The sequence below is a fragment of the Notothenia rossii genome (genome assembly GCF_949606895.1).
Source record: "Notothenia rossii genome assembly, chromosome: 3".
NCBI lineage: Eukaryota > Metazoa > Chordata > Actinopteri > Perciformes > Nototheniidae > Notothenia > Notothenia rossii.
In genome coordinates, this window is record NC_136901.1 from 3,537,083 (window position 1) to 3,562,792 (window position 25,710).

Consider the following 25,710-nt stretch of genomic DNA (forward strand, 5'->3'; position numbering starts at 1 on the left):
TATATCTGTTACAGAAGTTGAGCAAACATGATTTGGGACACAGCAATTTGGCCTATACTTGTGCTAAAATCAGAGTAGTTATTTAGAATTTTGAATATCCTGGGTAAATAACATTGTTGTTTTATGATAGAAGAGGATAAACATTTAAAACCAAGCTTATAAAAAATAAGCATTAGAACTTTTAAATTCAAAATATATGATATAAATGTGCTGGGGACCTAAATGGCACCGAATGCTAGAAATGACCCACGGTTGTAATATATATTTGGCCGCGAGTGGCGCTGTGGTACACTTTTGCCAGTGAGAGCTGTCTGCTCCCGCCACTCTCCTTCATTAGTGAGAGACTGGACAGCGACGTGACTGCATACATCTTTTTCATCTCTGGACATTACGACCAAACTACAAGGTAAGTTATATTAACATGAATTAACAGAGAAGCGACATGTAATGATATGTTATCTGGGCTTTGTCTGACGTGTTTTAGTTTAAATGAACGCTATAAAGTTGTCCGTGTTTTCTACGTGTATCGAGTCCAACGGCTGCATGTACACGGCACTTTGGGATGAATAATTACCGCGTGTCACTTGTGGTGCAATCCTCCGTGTGTGTGCTTTTATATTTAAATATATAAATTAACGCAGGGTTGCCAACTTTGGTTACCTGGCTGCAGTGAGATTTTTATATCATGGGTTTAATTACACATATGCGCACTAAATGACTGCTACCGTGTCAGTAGCGGGACCTTAGCATATATATATATATATATATATATATATATATATATATATATATATATACATATATATATATATATATATATATATATATATATATATATATATACACAATATTGGACACAGACTATAAAGGGCACAAAGTTTCATACACTAATGAAAGTCAAACACATGTTTGTTTCCACTGTTTTATTGTGTGCATAGGCCTGTCGTGATAAGCAATTAATTGACTTATTGTACGATAAATAAAAATGAACTTGATAACTTTTCTGACCTCGATAAATTGCCATTTACATGAGAATGTGACTAGCAGTTTGAAAGTATGTACTCGAATTATTATTATTATATATTATCATTATGTCAGTGGTCTAAAATGGTCATACTACGGTTCCGACAATATTATCGTTTATCGCAATAGTTTCCGGGAAAATGTATCCAACAAAATTAATTATCGTGAGAGGCCTATACATGAAACACACTCACACAAACAAATCTACAGACTTACTCCAAACGGCTGAATATATTAATTAACAGTCTCTCACTTTCATATACTCTTTGGCATAGTTAGACCCTCCAGAAAAACGCGATTCCGCGATCGCAGAATTTACCGCATAATCAGCAAAATGGCGCAGATTTTTAAAAGGCCGCATATTTATCAAAAGGCTGCATAATCCCCGCATTTTTCCACACGAAGTTGAGAAGAAAAAAAAGTTAACTCGTCTTGACGTGACGTCATCAGCTCGCGCATCACAGAAGGTAAACAACACTGTATAGAGTGAACGTGTGGAGCTCACACGATAGAGAAAACACCAAGATGAAAAAATCTAATCCATCTCATTTACCGACGAACATTTCTACTAAAGACCGGGCAAAAAGTGGGGGGAAACTATTCTGCACCCCTTGCAACTGTGTGTTAGAGCATAAGAGAACATCGACGTGACGACCCACTTTGATTCATTCAAACATTTGAAAATGCTTTCTGCTGCTGCGGACAAGAAAGCCAAACAACTCACGTTCACCGAGGCATCAACCTCCAAAACCCTTTCGAGGGCTACAAGAAACGAAGTGAGTAGCCTACAAGATTGAAGCTGGTCAGATAACGAACGAGTAAATGAAAACAGAATGAGGAAGAGAAGTGTGTGTGTGTGTGTGTGGGGGGGGTGTGTGTGTGAGATTAAAATAGCCCAATTGCTTTTACAATAAATAAACATTGAATGTGTTTAATTGAATAGTAAAGGGGTTTAACGTTGGCAGGTTGTGTGTGAGAGAGAATAAATAAGACAGCCCAATATTTTAAAAAACATTTATTATTTTTTCCCGCATATTTAGCATATTTCGCAACTTCCTGCAATTTTACGGCATAAAATCACATAAAACCCCTGCATGTTTAATCGCATAATCAAGGATTTTAGCCCGCGTTTTTCTGGAGGGTCTACCTAGTACAGGGGTGCCCAACCTTTTTTGAACCGAGAGCTACTTTTAAAGTTGCCAGTCTGCCGAGATCTACCAGTCCAAATAGAGAGGTGTAGCCATTACTGACAGCCTACTACCAGGTAAATACACACTTCTACTTTTATAAAACTGACCTTTGTACGATGAATACTTCATAAAATACTGCAGATCCTTTATTTTACCTCTTTCTAATCTACACACATACAAGTATTTAACTGAAGTTACACAACAGTGTTGTTGATACAGAGTTGGAGTTTATTCACACGTCACATACTACAGTGGGTAATGTTTTCAAGAAACATTGAACAATGCTGCACATATGACACAGGAAAAAAAGAAAAGACACTGAACAGTTTCTTTGCCATTATATAAAAATAGTGTTGCTACAAAAGTATACATTAGGCTTACTAATAAGACAACTCAGATCTGAAGCTACACAGGAATCTGCTGCCAAAGTGCAATAAAAAAGACAACATTAATAGAATCAAACCCTTTTTTTGTTGCATTTTAGTAGAGTATAAAAATAAATGCCTTTTTTAAAATAGGATGCAAGCAACACTAGTTTCTTAACCTGAATGATAATAAACTATAATCAATTTAAACACAACAGATCTTAATGTTTGCATTCTTATACCATTTTGTACAATAATTATAATGAATAAGTTCAAACAAACAAAAACTCACAGCTGATTAATAACGGTATCTAACTTGAGTTTTTATTATATCAAAAACCTGTTGAAATGCTACTGTTATTTTTACTGTCCCCAAAAGCACGTCGGCAGCCTCCAGGAATGCTTCTTTCAATGCTATGGTAGCAGCCTTGCTCAACAAGAGCACTCTCTCACTCTCATATATTTAAAATCACATGGATAGGTTCCTAAATACATTTACCATTTAAAAAAAATAGTAACCCATGTCCATATGATTATTTGTGGGTAGTTAAAATTTAAACTATAGGGCGATCACTATGGGCCCTGCCTGTACCTGTTTCCTCTGCCATCGTGTGAAGGGTCTGCTAACAAGCGACCAACAGAAAAGTTAATGTTAATGTTGTTGCACGTCCCCCCCCCCCCCCCAAGTATATTTCAAATCTGTGGAAAACACTGTAATGTCTGCTCTCTATTAGACCCCACCTGTGAACATCATTAACTCACTGATATATATATTTTCTTCTTGACAGATCAAATGCAAAAACACTCGTTTTTCCCTGGGAGGATGACTGTCACATTCTGCAAGAGTCCGATGGGATATCTGCGGCAGGATCCCACAGATGCAGCCAGACTTCTCAAAGACAACCCGTCTCTACAGGACCAGCATGCACCCGTGAAGGAGGCAGTGGTCAAGCAAAATGCGCTCACCGTGGTCAGTATGAGAGGAGGGGATGCTTCTGATAGAACGGAGGTGGCTGGAGAGTACATCCTGCAGTTTGGGAAATATAAGGGCAAGTCCTTCCGCTGGCTCCTTGAATATTGGGTATACCATGTACCTGATCACGAACCAGCAGAAGGAGGAGGCTGCAGGATTGTTCATGGCAGAGGGGCACAGCAAGCAGGGATGATGGCTATGCCGCCTTCATAGTGAAGAAGAAATGTGCTGCAGGAACAAGGATGCATAGGCTGCAGCAGTACCTGCAGAAGAAGCTGCACCCCCCCTCTGGCTCCACAACGACACATCCCTCACTTGCTCCTGCCGAGGCCACGGGTGAGTCTGGTTTGTTGTTAGCTTTGTCAGAAATATGCTGTTGGTTAAGTATTGTTTATTAAAACATGGGGAATACACTTCCATTATGTCAGTCGTGATTGTATCCACATTAATTACAGTAAAGACGTTTTGAAGGATTTTCTAAGTCTTGTCTGTTTGCATATAGGGATGGATCAAGACGAAGAGCTGGAGCAAGCGATGCTGAGTATCTCTCCTTCCATACATGTGCAGAGCTGGGAGTGAACACAATGTGCCACCTTTGTGCTCGGGCTCATTGTTCGACCTTTTTTGCTGGACTCTTGCCTCCACCCTTTGCTTCATAGCTTCTAGTTCCCGCTGAAAGAAAGCTGTCTCAGCAAAGTCTCTAAATGTCATTTTAGGGTCTGTCAGACCTTCAGCACCATAAGCTTTAAAAACGTTGGTGGAGCAGTAGAAGTATCTGAGAGTGCCCTGCATGGGCAAGACCTGTCATTCCGTTAATTAACAATTGCACGGATGACGTGGTGTGCAAGCAATTAATTGAAATACCGATCATACTTTTTTCATTCTCATTTGAACCTGCAAATGAATTTAGATAAATCATTTTATATATCCCTTTGTTATTTAGTGGGGCTTGAGCTGTAGGCTTCTGTATTTTGTAGATTTGTTTATGTTTAGCCTGGAGGACCTGGTAGTCCAGTTTTCGCGGCTTTATTTTGTTCCCACGGGGTTCACATTTGACTTTTGGTTAGGGGGGGAGCTCTGGGTCCTACGGCCCCTGGTGTGGCTGGCTCGGGCTCTCTCCTTTTTGTTCCTTTTGGCCAGTCCTCCAGACCTTTTTCTTTTCTTGTTTGGCCGTTGTAGAAAACGGCTCAAGAATAATAAATGCTCCCTCGATTTCCAGCTGAAAGACTTAATGGGAGCGAGACGAGCGGGCATTTTGGGCCGTCTGGGCTGTGCCTCAGCCTCAGGGCTCTCCGTACCGCAGCCAGAGGGCGCTATTCCCAGCCCAGCCTCAGAGCCAGCCCCCCCCTCAGGCTCAGACTGGCCTCGCTCCTTTCCCCCAGTATAACGAGCTGAGTGCCCCCCTACCACCTACCCCTCTTCCACCCGCACCCTCCGCCTCCACGGCATATTTTCCCACTCAGAGCCCCTCAGAAATTCTGTAAACAGATATAAAGCAGATTATGTCATATCAAATATATGATATATAAGTAACAAAATAAGGTAGAAGTAAATAAAGTAAATCATATTTTGTTAAATAAAGCAAATATAAATAAAGCAGCAGCAGCAGTAGTAGGAAACACACAGGATGACAATTTGGGGTCTGTCAGACCTTCAGCACCATAAGCTTTAAAAACGTTGGTGGAGCAGTACAGGTATCTGACAGTGGCCTGCATGTAGAAGTGGTGGATGGAAGAGCCATCATTTTTGAAGCGGGTCTTTGGCTGGCCGCAGGAAAGACACCTTTTTGTCTGTTTCTTTGGTTGTTGTTGTTGTTGTTGCTGTTGCTGTTGTTGTTGCTGGTTGCCCAGAATGTTTCTGAGCAAATTCTCAACATGTTCTAGTGTCAGAGGTGTGGCTGGGGTCTGAACAGGAAGTGTGGGGTCGAAAATTGCAACAGGCATGGTTACAACTGGCACACTGGTGGTCTCACTGCCCTCTGTGAGAGAGTGCCAGAGGACCTGTCTCTCTTGTAGTTTCTCCGGGCTGATGTTTATGGAGGAGCTGGTGTTCAGAAGCTTGCTGAGATGCTTCACATACTGACAGATGTGGTGTTTTGTAGTTGGGTGAAGCATACTGTTTGGGTCTGTGCAGGAGTCAAGCCCAAGAGCAAGAGCAGCATAGTCCTTGTCCACAAGCTTCAGCATGTCCTTCTGACCACGGTGTTTGTTGAGCAGGTTGTCAACCGCCTGCTTCATAGGGCCTGTCCAGCGCTTGTGGTCCAACACAAACACCCTCTCACAGGTCCAGTGCGAGCCACAGTTGGCGAGGACAGCAGAGGCAGAGACTTCAGACATGTGGTTTCTATAACAACAAAAGACAGATATTCATTAATGTCTAAGAAAACAAAGGTTCTTTATAGAAATAAATGATTGGAATCCAGTCACTGATGCTGAAGGATTATTCACTACTTTGTCTGTGCGTCTAATGTTTACCTGGCTCTGTGTGAGGCTCCGGAGTCGTTCCTGCAGTCACCTCTCGTTTCACTGAAGGAGGGTTTGCAGGATACTGAAACAGCTTGGTTGGGGGGATGGATGGTGGCTGAAGAAGCTCAGACTGGGCAGTGGGTTTGCTGCTTTGAGGAGGTGTATCCAGGGCCTGGGTAGAGTCTGCCTTGCTCCTGTGCTAATCCCAGTCTAGGGGAACTGGGCGGCAGTCAGGCTCCACATATTCTAGGCCAAACTTCTCTCCAGTGTCTCTGTTAGGGAGATGAAAAGCAGGATACTTAACGTGCCCAAACACCTGTTGAGAGACTTCATTGATCTCGCCCATCAATGCAGGATCAGAGACGGCTGGGAGTTTGACATCTGGCTCTTTCACGTCCACCAGTCGCTGGTAATTCCAGTGGACTTTTTGTCCACTCTGAATACACCCAGTGCATGGCCCACTTCACATACTTTCCCATGGTTTGAAGTGGACAGGGCGGGGCCTAATTCCCTTACCCCTTCCCCCTGACCTGAGAGAAGGTCAGAGGATCTCCAGATTCAAGTGGTTTATTTGTGGACATGTGTACTCCGAGGCCATGGGGTCCCATTTTGATTTCTGTTTTATTTTCGCAAAAGCACTCGTATATCACACTTAGACCTTTCCGACCTTTCAGAACTTTTTGGGTGGCAACCAATTAAGGCTTTCCCCAAGATGTAGTTGTTCCAAAATCACAACACCCTGGTATTGGACAGCAGTGTCATCCTCCTCACTGGTGGTCTCCTCCTCGCTGCTGCCAACTCCACCTCCAGATTATGATGGGGGACACGCCAAGGCCTTGGCCATGATGGTCCTGATGACCGCTGCCTCCTTGGCGTCAGGCATGTTTGCATAGAAGCGGTCAGCCGTAGAGGTGTCGTGGCACATGAAGTCTGTCACTTTCTTACGGTTGGCCGCATCCTGTGTTTTTTTGGCCTGGAAAACATTAAGAAAATGGCAGTGGATTTAGTCAGTTTTTATTTTACCATGCAAGTCTCCGCGAAACACAATATTCTTTAGTAAACTTACAAAGTCTGACAGGGCCGTCCGGATCGCCGTGTAGCTTATGGGGCCTTTCATCCCCGCATCCCTCCAGGCCATCCCCAGGTAGGCTCCCAGGCTTTTGCAGGGCCCCTCTCCCTCTGTGTACAGAAAGTAGTGGTTCTTCTTTACCTCCAGCCACCTCTCCATCCAGGCAAATTCCCCATCCTCAAGGTACAGCTAGGCCTCCCCAAAGGAACCAGCAGTTTTGTGCTCCTTGATTTATTAGGACAGAGGGAGAGATAGTGAGTGCAGGAATTATTGCATCATCTTTTTACAAGTGTCAATCCTGCACAACATGTTGCACATTTCTTGTCCACATATCCTCTTTTAAATCAGAACAGCTCTCCACTTTAAAGTATGTAGTATTTTTCTTATTTTATTACATTTGACTGTTCTCAGTTTGTCACAGAGTTTAGTTAGAAAAAATGTAGTAATAACGCTTACATGGATGAGGTGGCCCTGCTGCTCGTCCCCCTGGCGCCTCCCTTCTATGACCTCTTGGTCGGTGAGGTTGGTGTAGACGCCGGGGCGGTGGCCGTGGAAGCAGCTCCAGTAGAGGGTGATATACCCGTAGAAGAGGAAGCGGGTAGCATTGTTGGGCCGGCTGGCCATCAGCTCTGAAGAAATGAGAAAAAAATAAAGCACTCAGTCAATTAAGTGGTGAGAGGGCTTGAGGATGCTCGAGGATCAACTCAAGAGCATCATCCTCGTCCTCATCAAAAGTTGTCCTCATTGGTTGACGGGGTTGGTGCTCCGGAGTTCCCCGAGCATCTTCACGGCCTGCTTCCTCCTAGCTGTTTCTTTTGCCTCCATCCCCTGAGGGGAGAGTTCTGAGTGACACGCTTTGAGGTGGCGATCGAAGCGAGTCTTGTTGTATCCACACCCGCTAAGGTGGCAAGAGACGCTGCGGATGTTCACCCTTCCCTTGGCGAGGAGAAGGAGGATGGACCTTTCTTTGTGGTTGGCAACACCATGGCAGACCTTTTTAAGTGTCTGTTTAAGGCCTTCAAAGGACTCCTACACATCGGGCAAAATATGGTCTGTAAGAAGGATAAGAAGAAAATACATTTTCAATTAAAAGCCAGACTTTACTGCCTACTAATGGCGCGTTTCCACTACAAGGCCTCGCAGCTTAGACCATCTCCATTGAGTTTTTTTGCCTGCCGTCTGTCTGCAGACTTGTCAAGCATTAATTCATCAAATCAAGTTTTATTTATATAGCACATTTATAAACGATTTTTGGTCGAGCCAAAGTGCTGTACATATAATAAAAATAGCCTACAGTCGAGACACTTTACAGCAAATACAACAACAGTTTGTTCAGAATATCAGTATGAGAAAAACGACACCCTCTGTCCTTAGACCCTCTGTCCTTAGACCCTCTGTCCTTAGGCCCTCTGTCCTTAGGCCCTCTGTCCTTAGACCCTCACATCGTACAAGGAAAAACTTCCAGAGAAACCCCACAGTTTAAAGGGGAACATGGGAGAAAGCTCAGGGAGAGCAACAGAGGAGGGATCCCTCTCCCAGGACGGACAGACGTGCAATAGATGCTGTGTGTAAATCAAAGAGATAATACATTTTACAACACATAGACCGAAATTCGCAGCAGCATAGAGCCGCATAGTCCTTGTCCACAAGCTTCAGCATGTCCTTCTGACCATGGTGTTTGTTGAGCAAGCTGTTAACCGCCTGCTTCATAGGGCCTGTCCAGCGCTTGTGGTCCAACACAAACACCCTCCCACCAGTCTTCACAGGTCCAGTGCGAGCCACAGTTGGCGAGGACAGCAGAGGCAGAGACTTCAGACATGTGGTTTCTATAACAACAAAAGACAGATATTCATTAATGTCTAAGAAAACAAAGGTTCTTTATAGAAATAAATGATTGGAATCCAGTCACTGATGCTGAAGGATTATTCACTACTTTGTCTGTGCGTCTAATGTTTACCTGGCTCTGTGTGAGGCTCCGGAGTCGTTCCTGCAGTCATCTCTCGTTTCACTGACGGAAGGTTTGCAGGAAACTGAAACAGCTTGGTTGGGGGGATGGAGGGTGGCTGAAGAAGCTCAGACTGGGCAGTGGGGTTGCTGCTTTGAGGAGGTGTATCCAGGGCCTGGGTAGAGTCTGCCTTGCTCCTGTGCTTATCCCAGTCTAGGGGAACTGGGCGGCAATCAGGCTCCACATATTCTAGGCCAAACTTCTCTCCAGTGTCTCTGTTAGGGAGATGAAAAGCAGGATACTTAACGTGCCCAAACACCTGTTGAGAGACTTCATTGATCTCGCCCATCAATGCAGGATCAAAGACGGCTGGGAGTTTCACATCTGGCTGTTTCATGTCCACCAGTCGCTGGTAATTCCAGCGGGCCACCCCTGTCATCGCCTGAGCTTGAAACAGCTCTGTGGAAACGCGTGTGCCAGTGACCCACTGAGCCTGGTGGAAGTGGTAGCCTTCCTGCTGGGATGTGCCTCTGATGGGGATCCACACAGGAACTTTGGCTCCTTCACCTGGCACATGGTTCAGCTGCAGTGTTCCTCCATGCCTTTACATGATCCCTCCTTCCACCTCTGGATCGCTCAGGCAACCTCGCAGGATGTGTATCCGCTGAATACGCCAGCATTTCAGCATAGAGGCTTTAAAGAGAGGGCGCCCATTAGGGTCTGTTGCAAGGTGGAAGTGCTGGAAAACCCCCTCCACTCTCTTAATGAGCTCCTCGGGATTTGGGATCCTGATCCTGCAGTGCTCACGTGTGTGAGGCTTTGTTGGGTTGGCAGGCTGGATTCCACAGAAGGCATAGGCATCTTTAAGCCTCTGCAGGTCTTCCTGATCCACCACAGAAAAGGCTGAGCTGAGGAACTGAGCAAAAGAGCTGTAGAGGGGATGATGCTCGTACACACACTCACGCATCAATCGCCTCAAACAATGGAACAGGTCCAGCTTGATGAGCATGTTCGCATTAAAGTTGGACCTTGATGCACATGCATTCAGCACGTCACCGGAAGTAGCCTGAGCAGCAATGGCATCAGATGTCATCCAAGCATCCCAGTTCAGATGCTCCCCTTCACACGACTCTGACACCCTAAAAGCTGCACAGCAATCCCTGAAAAAAGAAATAAAGACAGTAGAGTAAAGCCTTAAATGTTAAAACAATCATAACAATCACTGCACAATCACATGTATGCATAGAAATATACTTATGTGTATGTGTTATATTTATTTTTAGTAATTATTATCAATTGATACATGCAGTCATGTGTATTCATTCATGACAGTATCATTATTTGTATGAGCTAAATGAATGCAGAGAGGTGTTCTTTCATCAAATATTAAACGTATATATTAAATAATATTGATCCAAACATACCTGTTGACCCAGTGGTACTGTGCCTTTTCCACGCTTGCAGTTCTGTAGCGCTGTTCCAGCCCCTGGTACAAGGGCTTCAAGGACTTCTCTGTCTCAGACTGCACCATCACCCATGAGAGGATCATCCAGTTTTCATTCATAACTGCATATGATGACATGGTCCCGGATGAGAAGGTGACCTTCCTCGCAACTTTGCGAGTGTGGTCTGACCGGAAGGCCTGTCCAAAGGTGCCCTGCAGTCATTTGGTGATGGCGCCCTGCTGGTGTTCGTACTCATGCAGGAGGCAGTCTGTCAGGTAGTGTGCAGACACAGAGAGGAGGAGGAGAACCACCGTTGATGGCATGGGTAATGGCTGACCTAGGCAGACAAGAAATAAAAATACATGGCAAATAATTACGATTGTGTGTGATTTTTTTGAAAAATGATTTTTAGCAAGTACACATCCAAATGAGAAACATTCAAAACCTTGAAGGTGCCTCAAACATGTGATGTATTATTATTGTTAGTATCACTCACTTTGTGTTGGTGCAGCTGGTGGATGCAGTGTTGGTTGACAAGCCTCTGCAGATATCTCAGGAGCCACTATAGAAAATATTAAAACATGTCATTATTATCAACAGTAAAATAAAGAAATAATGTTGTATGACACTTAGCATCTTCACTGTAGTCAGCAAACTGTACAAGGTACAAAGAGTCAAACATACACACACCTGGAACAGTGATGTTGGTCTCTGTTGGTGTCGGGGCGGATGGTTCCGGCATCAGAAACATCAGCTCCTTTGGAAGGGGCACAAGTCTCTTTACAGGCAGAGCAGGGGCTGCATGGAGGGATGGCCAACAGATCCATCAACATGACAGATGCACAGTGAATGTGATTCAGGGTTTGAATGTATAAACAGTAATATAATGCATTACCTTCTACTAGTGAATCCTTCAGTTGACTTTGTGTGGAGAGGGTAGCAGAAGATACTAAAATAGAAAAGTGTGTCAGTTTATTCATATTATGGCAATATAGAAATAAGTCATTATGTTAGTAAGACCAAACATCATCCATCTTTACTCCACCTGCTGATCTCATAAAGTGAAACACACTGTTTCTCATATTAATGTTTAGAGAATACATTTCATTCATACACATGCATTATATTTGTTTGGATTAATATTCAGCATTCAGTCATTACAACTCAGTCTGAGCAGGTGAGATAACTTGGTACACTGCAAACACATGTGTTCAAGTGTTGGTGAACACAGCAGTTTAAATGTGTACTTTTCATTCAATCCAAATAAGAACAAAAGCAGTAACTTACCCTCAACATGACTGGTTTCAATTCATAGTCACTAGGACAACATGTAGAAGAGCAAAGACAAACAGACCAGAACATGGTCCGACCAGAACATGGCCAACATGTGACAGAAAGTCATTTTGGGAAAATAATTCATGGTCCCAGAGTTCATCAGGAATTTTCAGAAAAATCAACCTCTTTTTCTTCTTGGAGCTTGCTGTGGGCTTGCTGATGATGATGGTTCAGACACCGCTGCAAAAAACAAATAGAAAGAGTGATGCATAAACATATATTGAGCTGTACAAAAAAAACGAGTAATAGCCAACAGGCTGAACTATACATGATTTTAAATCTTCAGGCAAAACAAGCAGAGACAACATGTTCACTCACAGCTCTGCACATGTTTGGAAGGAGAGATACTCAGCATCGCTTGCTCCAGCTCTTCGTCTTGATCCATCCCTATATGCAAACAGACAAGACTTAGAAAATCCTTCAAAACGTCTTTACTGTAATTAATGTGGATACAATCACGACTGACATAATGGAAGTGAGGGGGGGTGCAGCTTCTTCTGCAGGTACTGCTGCAGCCTATGCATCCTTGTACCTGCAGCACATTTCTTCTTCACTATGAAGGCGGCATAGCCATCATCCCTGCTTGCTATGCCCCTCTGCCATGAACTATCCTGCAGCCTCCTCCTTCTGCTGGTTAGTGATCAGGTACATGGTATACCCAATTTTCAAGGAGCCAGCGGAAGGACTTGCCCTTATATTTCCCAAACTGCAGGATGTACTCTCCAGCCACCTCCGTTCTATCAGAAGCATCCCCTTCTCTCATACGGATTACGGTGAGCGCATTTTGCTTGACCACTGCCTCCTTCACGGGTGCATGCTGGTCCTGTAGAGACGGGTTGTCTTTGAGAAGTCTGGCTGCATCTGTGGGATCCTGCCGCAGATATCCCAGCGGACCCTTGCAGAATGTGACAGTCATCCTCCCAGGGAAAAACCAGTGTTTTTGCATTTGATCTGTCAAGAAGAAAATATATATATCAGTGAGTTAATGATGTTCACAGGTGGGGTCTAATAGAGAGCAGACATTATGGGGTTAACATCTCAGCCCTAGCTTTAACCGTCTGCACATTCACATTGTGCGATGATATATGTAGTGCTATTTTACTTTGGATCAGATATGGTTGATCTTTGTTCCTGTATGTGTGGAGCTGTGTGTTTGTTGAAACAAACTATTTACACTTCAGTTACCCCCCATGGGTCAAACCCTTTCAACTATCAAAGGGAACTCAGCCAAGGCTGAATTCACACCTCAACTGCCTTTGTTCCAGGATCTCAGCTGCCTCCCCCCAGTCATGTGACCCAGGTAACACTTTAGTGTGAAGTGTCCTATCTAAAAAGAAAAATATGTCTGCTGTCCAGTCTGTCCCTGAGTAGTTATGTCGATGAAAATCTTCGCTCCAAGTAACTTGCGGTAATTTCGCCTCACCAAGTCAACAAAAACACAATAAACTCACACAGAAATCCTACCACATGAACTTTAAGCAGCTTAAGTTGAATTAACTTTACATTAACATGTAATTCATCCTAAAGTGCCTTGTGTGCATGCAGCTGTTAGACACGATACACGTAGTAAACACGGACCACTTTATAGCTTTCATTGAAACTAAAACACGTCAGACAAAGCCCAGATAACACATCATTACATGTCGCTTCTCTGTTAATTCATGTTACTATAACTTACCTTATAGTTTGGTCGTAATTTCAGGAGTTGAAAAAGTCGCTGTCCAGTCTCTCAATCATTCACTCACTGAAGGAGAGCGGGGGGAGGAGCAGACAGGTCTCACTGGCAAAAGGGCGCCACAGCGCCACTCGCGGCCAAATATATATTACATCGGCAACGATTCAACGGTGCCATAGAGAATGAATGGGAAATCGTTTATGCAGGATCATGGAAAAATCATGAAACAATCCCCGGGGCCCGCGCGGGAGACTGGGGTTCAATTCCCCGACGGGGAGTGTATGCGCTTTTTTGCTGATGTGGTTAACAGCCATGCGGTACAGACATTCAGAAAAAGAATGCCCCTGAACCACCTATATTGGAGAATATATTTTTGGACAAATGTAAACACTGTCTGTCGAGACCAGGAGGAACAGGGCGCAAACGCAAAGCAGGACATCTAAAGGAACTTATAAGTGGACGACCGAATGTTGGTGTCCAGAAAGGCTTGCCATAGTTTCCTGGTTCTGGCTGTCCATGGAGCACACTAGTAGATTTTTCCTCTTTCCATCCATATTGTCCTGTTGAAATCCAAGGGCCCTTATATTTGTCAGTATTGAGCGATTGTCTGATGAACAGTCTGTCAACAGTCAACAGCTTGTTTGGTCTCTTTGAACTTCAGATTCCCTGGTAGTACTTTCCAGTTTCTCTCATCAACACGGCGTAAGGAACTATGTGAATTTGGGCTACTCATTAGAACTTAAAGGAAGTGCATTGGCCGAGAATCAAACCCGGGCCTCCCGCGTGGCAGGCGAGAATTCTACCACTTAACCACCAATGCTTACCTTGAGGTCTTCTTACCACTCCGAAAATAAAATCAGGCGGGAGTTCGATTCCCGGGCGAGGCAAGCGCAATTTTTGGAAAGGGCCTTTATTCCTGCCAATGTTGAATACCTGCCTCACTTGAGGAAGGCTGTTGTTTATGTGCTAAAAGATTTTGCATTCAAGATCGGAAGAGACATTTCACAGGATTTCCTTGCCATTTAATACTGAAATGGATGGTGTCGAATCATGCACGTTACCCGCCGGATCAGAAATGAATACACTACAAAAGATATGCCCAGTGTGAGGCTCGAACTCACGACCTTCAGATTATGAGACTGACGCGCTGCCTACTGCGCCAACGAGGCCCAAAAGCAACATTCCGTTGGGTGACAATGGGGGAGTCCAGCATAGAGGTGTCAGGTCTCAGGAGACCAGGAGGAACAGGACGTAGACGCAAAGCCGGTCATCTAAAGGAACTTATAAGTGGACAACAGACTCTCCCCATTCTCTTCTGATGACAACATGTTAAATGAAATGTTGGTGTCCTTAAAGGCTTGTTATAGTTTCCCGGTTCTGGCTGTCTAAGGAGCACATGAGTTGATTTTTGCTCTTTCCATCTACATTGCCCTGATGAAATCCAAGGGCCCTTATTTCTGTCAGGCTTGCCATCGTTTCCTGGTTCTGGCTGTCCATGGAGAACATGAGTAGATTTTTCCTCTTTCCATCCATATTGTCCTGTTGAAATCCAAGGGCCCTTATATTTGTCAGTATTGAGCGATTGTCTGATGAACAGTCTGTCAACAGTCAACAGCTTGTTTGGTCTCTTGGAACTTCAGATTCCCTGGTAGTACTTTCCAGTTTCTCTCATCAACACGGCGTAAGGAACTATGTGAATTTGGGCTACTCATTAGAACTTAAAGGAAGTGCATTGGCCGGGAATCGCACCCGGGCCTCCGGCGTGGCAGGCGGGAATTCTACCACTGAACCACCAATTCTTACATTGAGGTCTTCTTACCACTCCGAAAATAAAATCAGGCGGGAGTTCGATTCCCGGGCGAGGCAAGCGCAATTTTTGGAAAGGGCCTTTATTCCTGCCAATGTTGAACACCTGCCTCACTTGAGGAAGGCTGTTGTTTATGTGCTAAAAGATTTTGCATTCAAGATCGGAAGAGACATTTCACAGGATTTCCTTGCCATTTAATACTGAAATGGATGGCGTTGAATCATGCACGTTACCCGCCGGATCAGAAATGAATACACTACAAAAGATATGCCCCGTGTGAGGCTCGAACTCACGACCTTCAGATTATGAGACTGACGCGCTGCCTACTGCGCCAACGAGGCCCAAAAGCAACATTCCGTTGGGTGATAATGGGGGAGTCCAGCATAAAGGGGTCAAGCCAAGACCTGTTCTAGAGGTCTAAAGGTCGACACGTCAAACGCAGATGAGCTCACGCAGGGAAGAAAAGTAATCGTCCGTAGCATAGAGCAAGAAGGGGGATCAAAGAGTCTGGCTGAAAGAGCAATTTGTTTTCATTTACAAGATGTGCATTGGCAAGGAGTGGAATTATATGGGCGGAGTCAGGAGGGTTGAACATCTCCTCGTTAGTATAGTGGTCAGTATCCCCGCCTGTCACGCGGGAGACCGGGGTTCAATTCCCCGACGGGGAGTGTATGCGCTTTTTGGCTGATGTGGTTAACAGCCATGCAGTACAGACATTCAGAAAAAGAATGCCCCTGAACCACCTATATTGGAGAATATATTTTTGGACAAATGTAAACACTGTCTGTCGAGACCAGGAGGAACAGGGCGCAAACGCAAAGCAGGACATCTAAAGGAACTTATAAGTGGACGACCGAATGTTGGTGTCCAGAAAGGCTTGCCATAGTTTCCTGGTTCTGGCTGTCCATGGAGCACACTAGTAGATTTTCCTCTTCCCATCCATATTGCCCTGATGAAATCTAAGGGCCCTTATTTCTGTCAGTAGTGAACAGCTTGTTTGATGAACAGTCTATCAACAGTCAACAGCTTGTTTGATCCCTTGGAGCTTCAGATTCCCAGGTAGTACTTTCCAGTTTCTCTCATCAACACGCCGTAAGGAACTATGTGAATTTGGGCAACTCATTTTTCACAGGATTTCCTTGCCATTTAATATTGAAATGGATGGCGTTGAATCATGCACGTTACCCGTCAGATCACCAGCAAGAACCAAATGAATACACTACAAAAGATATGCCCCGTGTGCAATTTTTTGAAAGGGCCTTTATTCCTGCCAATGTTGAACACCTGCCACACTTGAAGAAGTCTGTTGTTGATTTTGCATTCAAGATCGGAAGAGATATTTCACAGGATTTCCTTGCCATTTAATACTGAAATGGATGGCGTTGAATCATGCACGTTACCCGCCGGATCAGAAATGAATACACTACAAAAGATATGCCCCGTGTGAGGCTCGAACTCACGACCTTCAGATTATGAGACTGACGCGCTGCCTACTGCGCCAACGAGGCCCAAAAGCAACATTCCGTTGGGTGACAATGGGGGAGTCCAGCATAAAGGTGTCAGGTCTCAGGAGACCAGGAGGAACAGGACGTAGACGCAAAGCCGGTCATCTAAAGGAACTTATAAGTGGACAACAGACTCTCCCCATTCTCTTCTGATGACAACATGTTAAATGAAATGTTGGTGTCCTTAAAGGCTTGTTATAGTTTCCCGGTTCTGACTGTCTAAGGAGCACATGAGTTGATTTTTGCTCTTTCCATCTACATTGCCCTGATGAAATCCAAGGGCCCTTATTTCTGTCAGGCTTGCCATCGTTTCCTGGTTCTGGCTGTCCATGGAGAACATGAGTAGATTTTTCCTCTTTCCATCCATATTGTCCTGTTGAAATCCAAGGGCCCTTATATTTGTCAGTATTGAACGATTGTCTGATGAACAGTCTGTGAACAGTCAACAGCTTGTTTGGTCTCTTTGAACTTCAGATTCCCTGGTAGTACTTTCCAGTTTCTCTCATCAACACGGCGTAAGGAACTATGTGAATTTGGGCTACTCATTAGAACTTAAAGGAAGTGCATTGGCCGGGAATCGAACCCGGGCCTCCCGCGTGGCAGGCGAGAATTCTACCACTGAACCACCAATGCTTACCTTGAGGTCTTCTTACCACTCCGAAAATAAAATCAGGCGGGAGTTCGATTCCCGGGCAAGGCAAGCGCAATTTTTGGAAAGGGCCTTTATTCCTGCCAATGTTGAATACGTGCCTCACTTGAGGAAGGCTGTTGTTTATGTGCTAAAAGATTTTGCATTCAAGATCGGAAGAGAGATTTCACAGGATTTCCTTGCCATTTAATACTGAAATGGATGGCGTCGAATCATGCACGTTACCCGCCGGATCAGAAATGAATACACTACAAAAGATATGCCCCGTGTGAGGCTCGAACTCACGACCTTCAGATTATGAGACTGACGCGCTGCCTACTGCGCCAACGAGGCCCAAAAGCAACATTCCGTTGGGTGACAATGGGGGAGTCCAGCATAGAGGTGTCAGGTCTCAGGAGACCAGGAGGAACAGGACGTAGACGCAAAGCCGGTCATCTAAAGGAACTTATAAGTGGACAACAGACTCTCCCCATTCTCTTCTGATGACAACATGTTAAATGAAATGTTGGTGTCCTTAAAGGCTTGTTATAGTTTCCCGGTTCTGGCCGTCTAAGGAGCACATGAGTTGATTTTTGCTCTTTCCATCTACATTGCCCTGATGAAATCCAAGGGCCCTTATTTCTGTCAGGCTTGCCATCGTTTCCTGGTTCTGGCTGTCCATGGAGCACATGAGTAGATTTTTCCTCTCTCCATCCATATTGTCCTGTTGAAATCCATGGGCCCTTATATTTGTCAGTATTGAGCGATTGTCTGATGAACAGTCTGTCAACAGTCAACAGCTTGTTTGGTCTCTTTGAACTTCAGATTCCCTGGTAGTACTTTCCAGTTTCTCTCATCAACACGGCGTAAGGAACTATGTGAATTTGGGCTACTCATTAGAACTTAAAGGAAGTGCATTGGCCGGGAATCGAACCCGGGCCTCCCGCGTGGCAGGCGAGAATTCTACCACTGAACCACCAATGCTTACATTGAGGTCTTCTTACCACTCCGAAAATAAGGCGGGAGTTCGATTCCCGGGCGAGGCAAGTGCAATTTTTGGAAAGGGCCTTTATTCCTGCCAATGTTGAATACCTGCCTCACTTGAGGAAGGCTGTTGTTTATGTGCTAAAAGATTTTGCATTCAAGATCGGAAGAGACATTTCACAGGATTTCCTTGCCATTTAATACTGAAATGGATGGTGTCGAATCATGCACGTTACCCGCCGGATCAGAAATGAATACACTACAAAAGATATGCCCCGTGTGAGGCTCGAACTCACGACCTTCAGATTATGAGACTGACGCGCTGCCTACTGCGCCAACGAGGCCCAAAAGCAACATTCCGTTGGGTGACAATGGGGGAGTCCAGCATAAAGGGGTCAAGCCAAGACCTGTTCTAGAGGTCTAAAGGTCGACACGTCAAACGCAGATGAGCTCACGCAGGGAGAAAAGTAATCGTCCGTAGCATAGAGCAAGAAGGGGAATCAAAGAGTCTGGCGGAAAGAGCAATTTGTTTTCATTTACAAGATGTGCATTTGCAAGGAGTGGAATTACATGGGCGGAGTCAGGAGGGTTGAACATCTCCTCGTTAGTATAGTGGTCAGTATCCCCGCCTGTCACGCGGGAGACCGGGGTTCAATTCCCCGACGGGGAGTGTATGCGCTTTTTTGCTGATGTGGTTAACAGCCATGCAGTAGACATTCAGAAAAAGAATGCCCCTGAACCACCTATATTGGAGAATATATTTTTGGACAACTGTAAACACTGTCTGTCGAGACCAGGAGGAACAGGGCGCAAACGCAAAGCAGGACATCTAAAGGAACTTATAAGTGGACGACCGAATGTTGGTGTCCAGAAAGGCTTGCCATAGTTTCCTGGTTCTGGCTGTCCATGGAGCACACTAGTAGATTTTTCCTCTTTCCATCCATATTGCCCTGATGAAATCCAAGGGCCCTTATTTCTGTCAGTAGTGAACAGCTTTTTTGATGAACAGTCTATCAACAGTCAACAGCTTGTTTGATCCCTTGGAGCTTCAGATTCCCAGGTAGTACTTTCCAGTTTCTCTCATCAACACGGCGTAAGGAACTATGTGAATTTGGGCAACTCATTTTTCACAGGATTTCCTTGCCATTTAATATTGAAATGGATGGCGTTGAATCATGCACGTTACCCGTCAGATCACCAGCAAGAACCAAATGAATACACTACAAAAGATATGCCCCGTGTGCAATTTTTGGAAAGGGCCTTTATTCCTGCCAATGTTGAACACCTGCCACACTTGAAGAAGGCTGTTGTTGATTTTGCATTCAAGATCGGAAGAGATATTTCACAGGATTTCCTTGCCATTTAATACTGAAATGGATGGCGTTGAATCATGCACGTTACCCGCCGGATCAGAAATGAATACACTACAAAACATATGCCCCGTGTGAGGCTCGAACTCACGACCTTCAGATTATGAGACTGACGCGCTGCCTACTGCGCCAACGAGGCCCAAAAGCAACATTCCGTTGGGTGACAATGGGGGAGTCCAGCATAAAGGTGTCAGGTCTCAGGAGACCAGGAGGAACAGGACGTAGACGCAAAGCCGGTCATCTAAAGGAACTTATAAGTGGACAACAGACTCTCCCCATTCTCTTCTGATGACAACATGTTAAATGAAATGTTGGTGTCCTTAAAGGCTTGTTATAGTTTCCCGGTTCTGACTGTCTAAGGAGCAAATGAGTTGATTTTTGCTCTTTCCATCTACATTGCCCTGATGAAATCCAAGGGCCCTTATTTCTGTCAGGCTTGCCATCGTTTCCTGGTTCTGGCTGTCCATGGAGAACATGAGTAGATTTTTCCTCTTTCCATCCATATTGTCCTGTTGAAATCCAAGGGCCCTTATATTTGTCAGTATTGAGCGATTGTCTGATGAACAGTCTGTCAACAGTCAACAGCTTGTTTGGTCTCTTTGAACTTCAGATTCCCTGGTAGTACTTTCCAGTTTCTCTCATCAACACGGCGTAAGGAACTATGTGAATTTGGGCTACTCATTAGAACTTAAAGGAAGTGCATTGGCCGGGAATCGAACCCGGGCCTCCCGCGTGGCAGGCGAGAATTCTACCACTGAACCACCAATGCTTACCTTGAGGTCTTCTTACCACTCCGAAAATAAAATCAGGCGGGAGTTCGATTCCCGGGCGAGGCAAGCGCAATTTTTGGAAAGGGCCTTTATTCCTGCCAATGTTGAATACGTGCCTCACTTGAGGAAGGCTGTTGTTTATGTGCTAAAAGATTTTGCATTCAAGATCGGAAGAGACATTTCACAGGATTTCCTTGCCATTTAATACTGAAATGGATGGCGTCGAATCATGCACGTTACCCGCCGGATCAGAAATGAATACACTACAAAAGATATGCCCCGTGTGAGGCTCGAACTCACGACCTTCAGATTATGAGACTGACGCGCTGCCTACTGCGCCAACGAGGCCCAAAAGCAACATTCCGTTGGGTGACAATGGGGGAGTCCAGCATAGAGGTGTCAGGTCTCAGGAGACCAGGAGGAACAGGACGTAGACTTAAAGCCGGTCATCTAAAGGAACTTATAAGTGGACAACAGACTCTCCCCATTCTCTTCTGATGACAACATGTTAAATGAAATGTTGGTGTCCTTAAAGGCTTGTTATAGTTTCCCGGTTCTGGCCGTCTAAGGAGCACATGAGTTGATTTTTGCTCTTTCCATCTACATTGCCCTGATGAAATCCAAGGGCCCTTATTTCTGTCAGGCTTGCCATCGTTTCCTGGTTCTGGCTGTCCATGGAGCACATGAGTAGATTTTTCCTCTCTCCATCCATATTGTCCTGTTGAAATCCATGGGCCCTTATATTTGTCAGTATTGAGCGATTGTCTGATGAACAGTCTGTCAACAGTCAACAGCTTGTTTGGTCTCTTTGAACTTCAGATTCCCTGGTAGTACTTTCCAGTTTCTCTCATCAACACGGCGTAAGGAACTATGTGAATTTGGGCTACTCATTAGAACTTAAAGGAAGTGCATTGGCCGGGAATCGAACCCGGGCCTCCCGCGTGGCAGGCGAGAATTCTACCACTGAACCACCAATGCTTACATTGAGGTCTTCTTACCACTCCGAAAATAAGGCGGGAGTTCGATTCCCGGGCGAGGCAAGTGCAATTTTTGGAAAGGGCCTTTATTCCTGCCAATGTTGAATACCTGCCTCACTTGAGGAAGGCTGTTGTTTATGTGCTAAAAGATTTTGCATTCAAGATCGGAAGAGACATTTCACAGGATTTCCTTGCCATTTAATACTGAAATGGATGGTGTCGAATCATGCACGTTACCCGCCGGATCAGAAATGAATACACTACAAAAGATATGCCCCGTGTGAGGCTCGAACTCACGACCTTCAGATTATGAGACTGACGCGCTGCCTACTGCGCCAACGAGGCCCAAAAGCAACATTCCGTTGGGTGACAATGGGGGAGTCCAGCATAAAGGGGTCAAGCCAAGACCTGTTCTAGAGGTCTAAAGGTCGACACGTCAAACGCAGATGAGCTCACGCAGGGAGAAAAGTAATCGTCCGTAGCATAGAGCAAGAAGGGGAATCAAAGAGTCTGGCGGAAAGAGCAATTTGTTTTCATTTACAAGATGTGCATTTGCAAGGAGTGGAATTACATGGGCGGAGTCAGGAGGGTTGAACATCTCCTCGTTAGTATAGTGGTCAGTATCCCCGCCTGTCACGCGGGAGACCGGGGTTCAATTCCCCGACGGGGAGTGTATGCGCTTTTTTGCTGATGTGGTTAACAGCCATGCAGTAGACATTCAGAAAAAGAATGCCCCTGAACCACCTATATTGGAGAATATATTTTTGGACAACTGTAAACACTGTCTGTCGAGACCAGGAGGAACAGGGCGCAAACGCAAAGCAGGACATCTAAAGGAACTTATAAGTGGACGACCGAATGTTGGTGTCCAGAAAGGCTTGCCATAGTTTCCTGGTTCTGGCTGTCCATGGAGCACACTAGTAGATTTTTCCTCTTTCCATCCATATTGCCCTGATGAAATCCAAGGGCCCTTATTTCTGTCAGTAGTGAACAGCTTTTTTGATGAACAGTCTATCAACAGTCAACAGCTTGTTTGATCCCTTGGAGCTTCAGATTCCCAGGTAGTACTTTCCAGTTTCTCTCATCAACACGGCGTAAGGAACTATGTGAATTTGGGCAACTCATTTTTCACAGGATTTCCTTGCCATTTAATATTGAAATGGATGGCGTTGAATCATGCACGTTACCCGTCAGATCACCAGCAAGAACCAAATGAATACACTACAAAAGATATGCCCCGTGTGCAATTTTTGGAAAGGGCCTTTATTCCTGCCAATGTTGAACACCTGCCACACTTGAAGAAGGCTGTTGTTGATTTTGCATTCAAGATCGGAAGAGATATTTCACAGGATTTCCTTGCCATTTAATACTGAAATGGATGGCGTTGAATCATGCACGTTACCCGCCGGATCAGAAATGAATACACTACAAAAGATATGCCCCGTGTGAGGCTCGAACTCACGACCTTCAGATTATGAGACTGACGCGCTGCCTACTGCGCCAACGAGGCCCAAAAGCAACATTCCGTTGGGTGACAATGGGGGAGTCCAGCATAAAGGTGTCAGGTCTCAGGAGACCAGGAGGAACAGGACGTAGACGCAAAGCCGGTCATCTAAAGGAACTTATAAGTGGACAACAGACTCTCCCCATTCTCCTCTGATGACAACATGTTAAATGAAATGTTGGTGTCCTTAAAGGCTTGTTATAGTTTCCCGGTTCTGACTGTCTAAGGAGCAAATGAGTTGATTTTTGCTCTTTCCATCTACATTGCCCTGATGAAATCCAAGGGCCCTTATTTCTGTCAGGCTTGCCATCGTTTCCTGGTTCTGGCTGTCCATGGAGAACATGAGTAGATTTTTCCTCTTTCCATCCATATTGTCCTGTTGAAATCCAAGGGCCCTTATATTTGTCAGTATTGAGCGATTGTCTGATGAACAGTCTGTCAACAGTCAACAGCTTGTTTGGTCTCTTTGAACTTCAGATTCCCTGGTAGTACTTTCCAGTTTCTCTCATCAACACGGCGTAAGGAACTATGTGAATTTGGGCTACTCATTAGAACTTAAAGGAAGTGCATTGGCCGGGAATCGAACCCGGGCCTCCCGCGTGGCAGGCGAGAATTCTACCACTGAACCACCAATGCTTACCTTGAGGTCTTCTTACCACTCCGAAAATAAAATCAGGCGGGAGTTCGATTCCCGGGCGAGGCAAGCGCAATTTTTGGAAAGGGCCTTTATTCCTGCCAATGTTGAATACGTGCCTCACTTGAGGAAGGCTGTTGTTTATGTGCTAAAAGATTTTGCATTCAAGATCGGAAGAGACATTTCACAGGATTTCCTTGCCATTTAATACTGAAATGGATGGCGTCGAATCATGCACGTTACCCGCCGGATCAGAAATGAATACACTACAAAAGATATGCCCCGTGTGAGGCTCGAACTCACGACCTTCAGATTATGAGACTGACGCGCTGCCTACTGCGCCAACGAGGCCCAAAAGCAACATTCCGTTGGGTGACAATGGGGGAGTCCAGCATAGAGGTGTCAGGTCTCAGGAGACCAGGAGGAACAGGACGTAGACTTAAAGCCGGTCATCTAAAGGAACTTATAAGTGGACAACAGACTCTCCCCATTCTCTTCTGATGACAACATGTTAAATGAAATGTTGGTGTCCTTAAAGGCTTGTTATAGTTTCCCGGTTCTGGCCGTCTAAGGAGCACATGAGTTGATTTTTGCTCTTTCCATCTACATTGCCCTGATGAAATCCAAGGGCCCTTATTTCTGTCAGGCTTGCCATCGTTTCCTGGTTCTGGCTGTCCATGGAGCACATGAGTAGATTTTTCCTCTCTCCATCCATATTGTCCTGTTGAAATCCATGGGCCCTTATATTTGTCAGTATTGAGCGATTGTCTGATGAACAGTCTGTCAACAGTCAACAGCTTGTTTGGTCTCTTTGAACTTCAGATTCCCTGGTAGTACTTTCCAGTTTCTCTCATCAACACGGCGTAAGGAACTATGTGAATTTGGGCTACTCATTAGAACTTAAAGGAAGTGCATTGGCCGGGAATCGAACCCGGGCCTCCCGCGTGGCAGGCGAGAATTCTACCACTGAACCACCAATGCTTACATTGAGGTCTTCTTACCACTCCGAAAATAAGGCGGGAGTTCGATTCCCGGGCGAGGCAAGTGCAATTTTTGGAAAGGGCCTTTATTCCTGCCAATGTTGAATACCTGCCTCACTTGAGGAAGGCTGTTGTTTATGTGCTAAAAGATTTTGCATTCAAGATCGGAAGAGACATTTCACAGGATTTCCTTGCCATTTAATACTGAAATGGATGGTGTCGAATCATGCACGTTACCCGCCGGATCAGAAATGAATACACTACAAAAGATATGCCCCGTGTGAGGCTCGAACTCACGACCTTCAGATTATGAGACTGACGCGCTGCCTACTGCGCCAACGAGGCCCAAAAGCAACATTCCGTTGGGTGACAATGGGGGAGTCCAGCATAGAGGTGTCAGGTCTCAGGAGACCAGGAGGAACAGGACGTAGACTTAAAGCCGGTCATCTAAAGGAACTTATAAGTGGACAACAGACTCTCCCCATTCTCTTCTGATGACAACATGTTAAATGAAATGTTGGTGTCCTTAAAGGCTTGTTATAGTTTCCCGGTTCTGGCCGTCTAAGGAGCACATGAGTTGATTTTTGCTCTTTCCATCTACATTGCCCTGATGAAATCCAAGGGCCCTTATTTCTGTCAGGCTTGCCATCGTTTCCTGGTTCTGGCTGTCCATGGAGCACATGAGTAGATTTTTCCTCTCTCCATCCATATTGTCCTGTTGAAATCCATGGGCCCTTATATTTGTCAGTATTGAGCGATTGTCTGATGAACAGTCTGTCAACAGTCAACAGCTTGTTTGGTCTCTTTGAACTTCAGATTCCCTGGTAGTACTTTCCAGTTTCTCTCATCAACACGGCGTAAGGAACTATGTGAATTTGGGCTACTCATTAGAACTTAAAGGAAGTGCATTGGCCGGGAATCGAACCCGGGCCTCCCGCGTGGCAGGCGAGAATTCTACCACTGAACCACCAATGCTTACATTGAGGTCTTCTTACCACTCCGAAAATAAGGCGGGAGTTCGATTCCCGGGCGAGGCAAGCGCAATTTTTGGAAAGGGCCTTTATTC

The 25,710-nt window shown here is 45.0% G+C and overlaps 1 protein-coding gene and 1 long non-coding RNA gene across 10 annotated transcripts; one reads left to right on the forward strand and one right to left on the reverse strand.

Annotated features, from left to right (window-relative positions):
- Positions 1-276: 276 nt before the first annotated feature.
- Positions 277-4,763, forward strand: LOC307033333. 2 transcript variants are annotated; one of them, XR_013806470.1, is made up of 3 exons: positions 277-406; positions 3,367-3,887; positions 4,054-4,763. It is a non-coding gene; the product is annotated as an uncharacterized lncRNA (long non-coding RNA). The 2 variants fall into 2 exon arrangements; XR_013806471.1 differs by lacking the exon at positions 277-406 and having other exon boundaries at positions 2,081-3,887.
- A 3,626-nt stretch (positions 4,764-8,389) lies between these two features.
- On the reverse strand, positions 8,390-12,198 carry LOC307031712 (uncharacterized protein). 8 transcript variants are annotated; one of them, XM_079669030.1, is made up of 7 exons: positions 12,129-12,198; positions 11,763-11,990; positions 11,371-11,424; positions 11,166-11,273; positions 10,972-11,037; positions 9,043-10,812; positions 8,390-8,911 (listed from the first exon to the last, which is right to left on the reverse strand). In XM_079669030.1, exons 6-7 carry the CDS (start codon positions 9,467-9,469, stop codon positions 8,589-8,591), a joined length of 750 nt encoding a protein of 249 aa, XP_079525156.1. In that variant the 5' UTR covers positions 9,470-10,812; positions 10,972-11,037; positions 11,166-11,273; positions 11,371-11,424; positions 11,763-11,990; positions 12,129-12,198; the 3' UTR covers positions 8,390-8,588. The 8 variants fall into 8 exon arrangements, with proteins under 8 accessions (XP_079525156.1, XP_079525158.1, XP_079525157.1 ...); XM_079669035.1 differs by having other exon boundaries at positions 8,397-8,911; positions 11,934-11,990; positions 12,129-12,188; XM_079669032.1 differs by lacking the exon at positions 12,129-12,198 and having other exon boundaries at positions 11,934-12,118.
- Between the last annotated feature and the right edge of the window lie 13,512 nt (positions 12,199-25,710).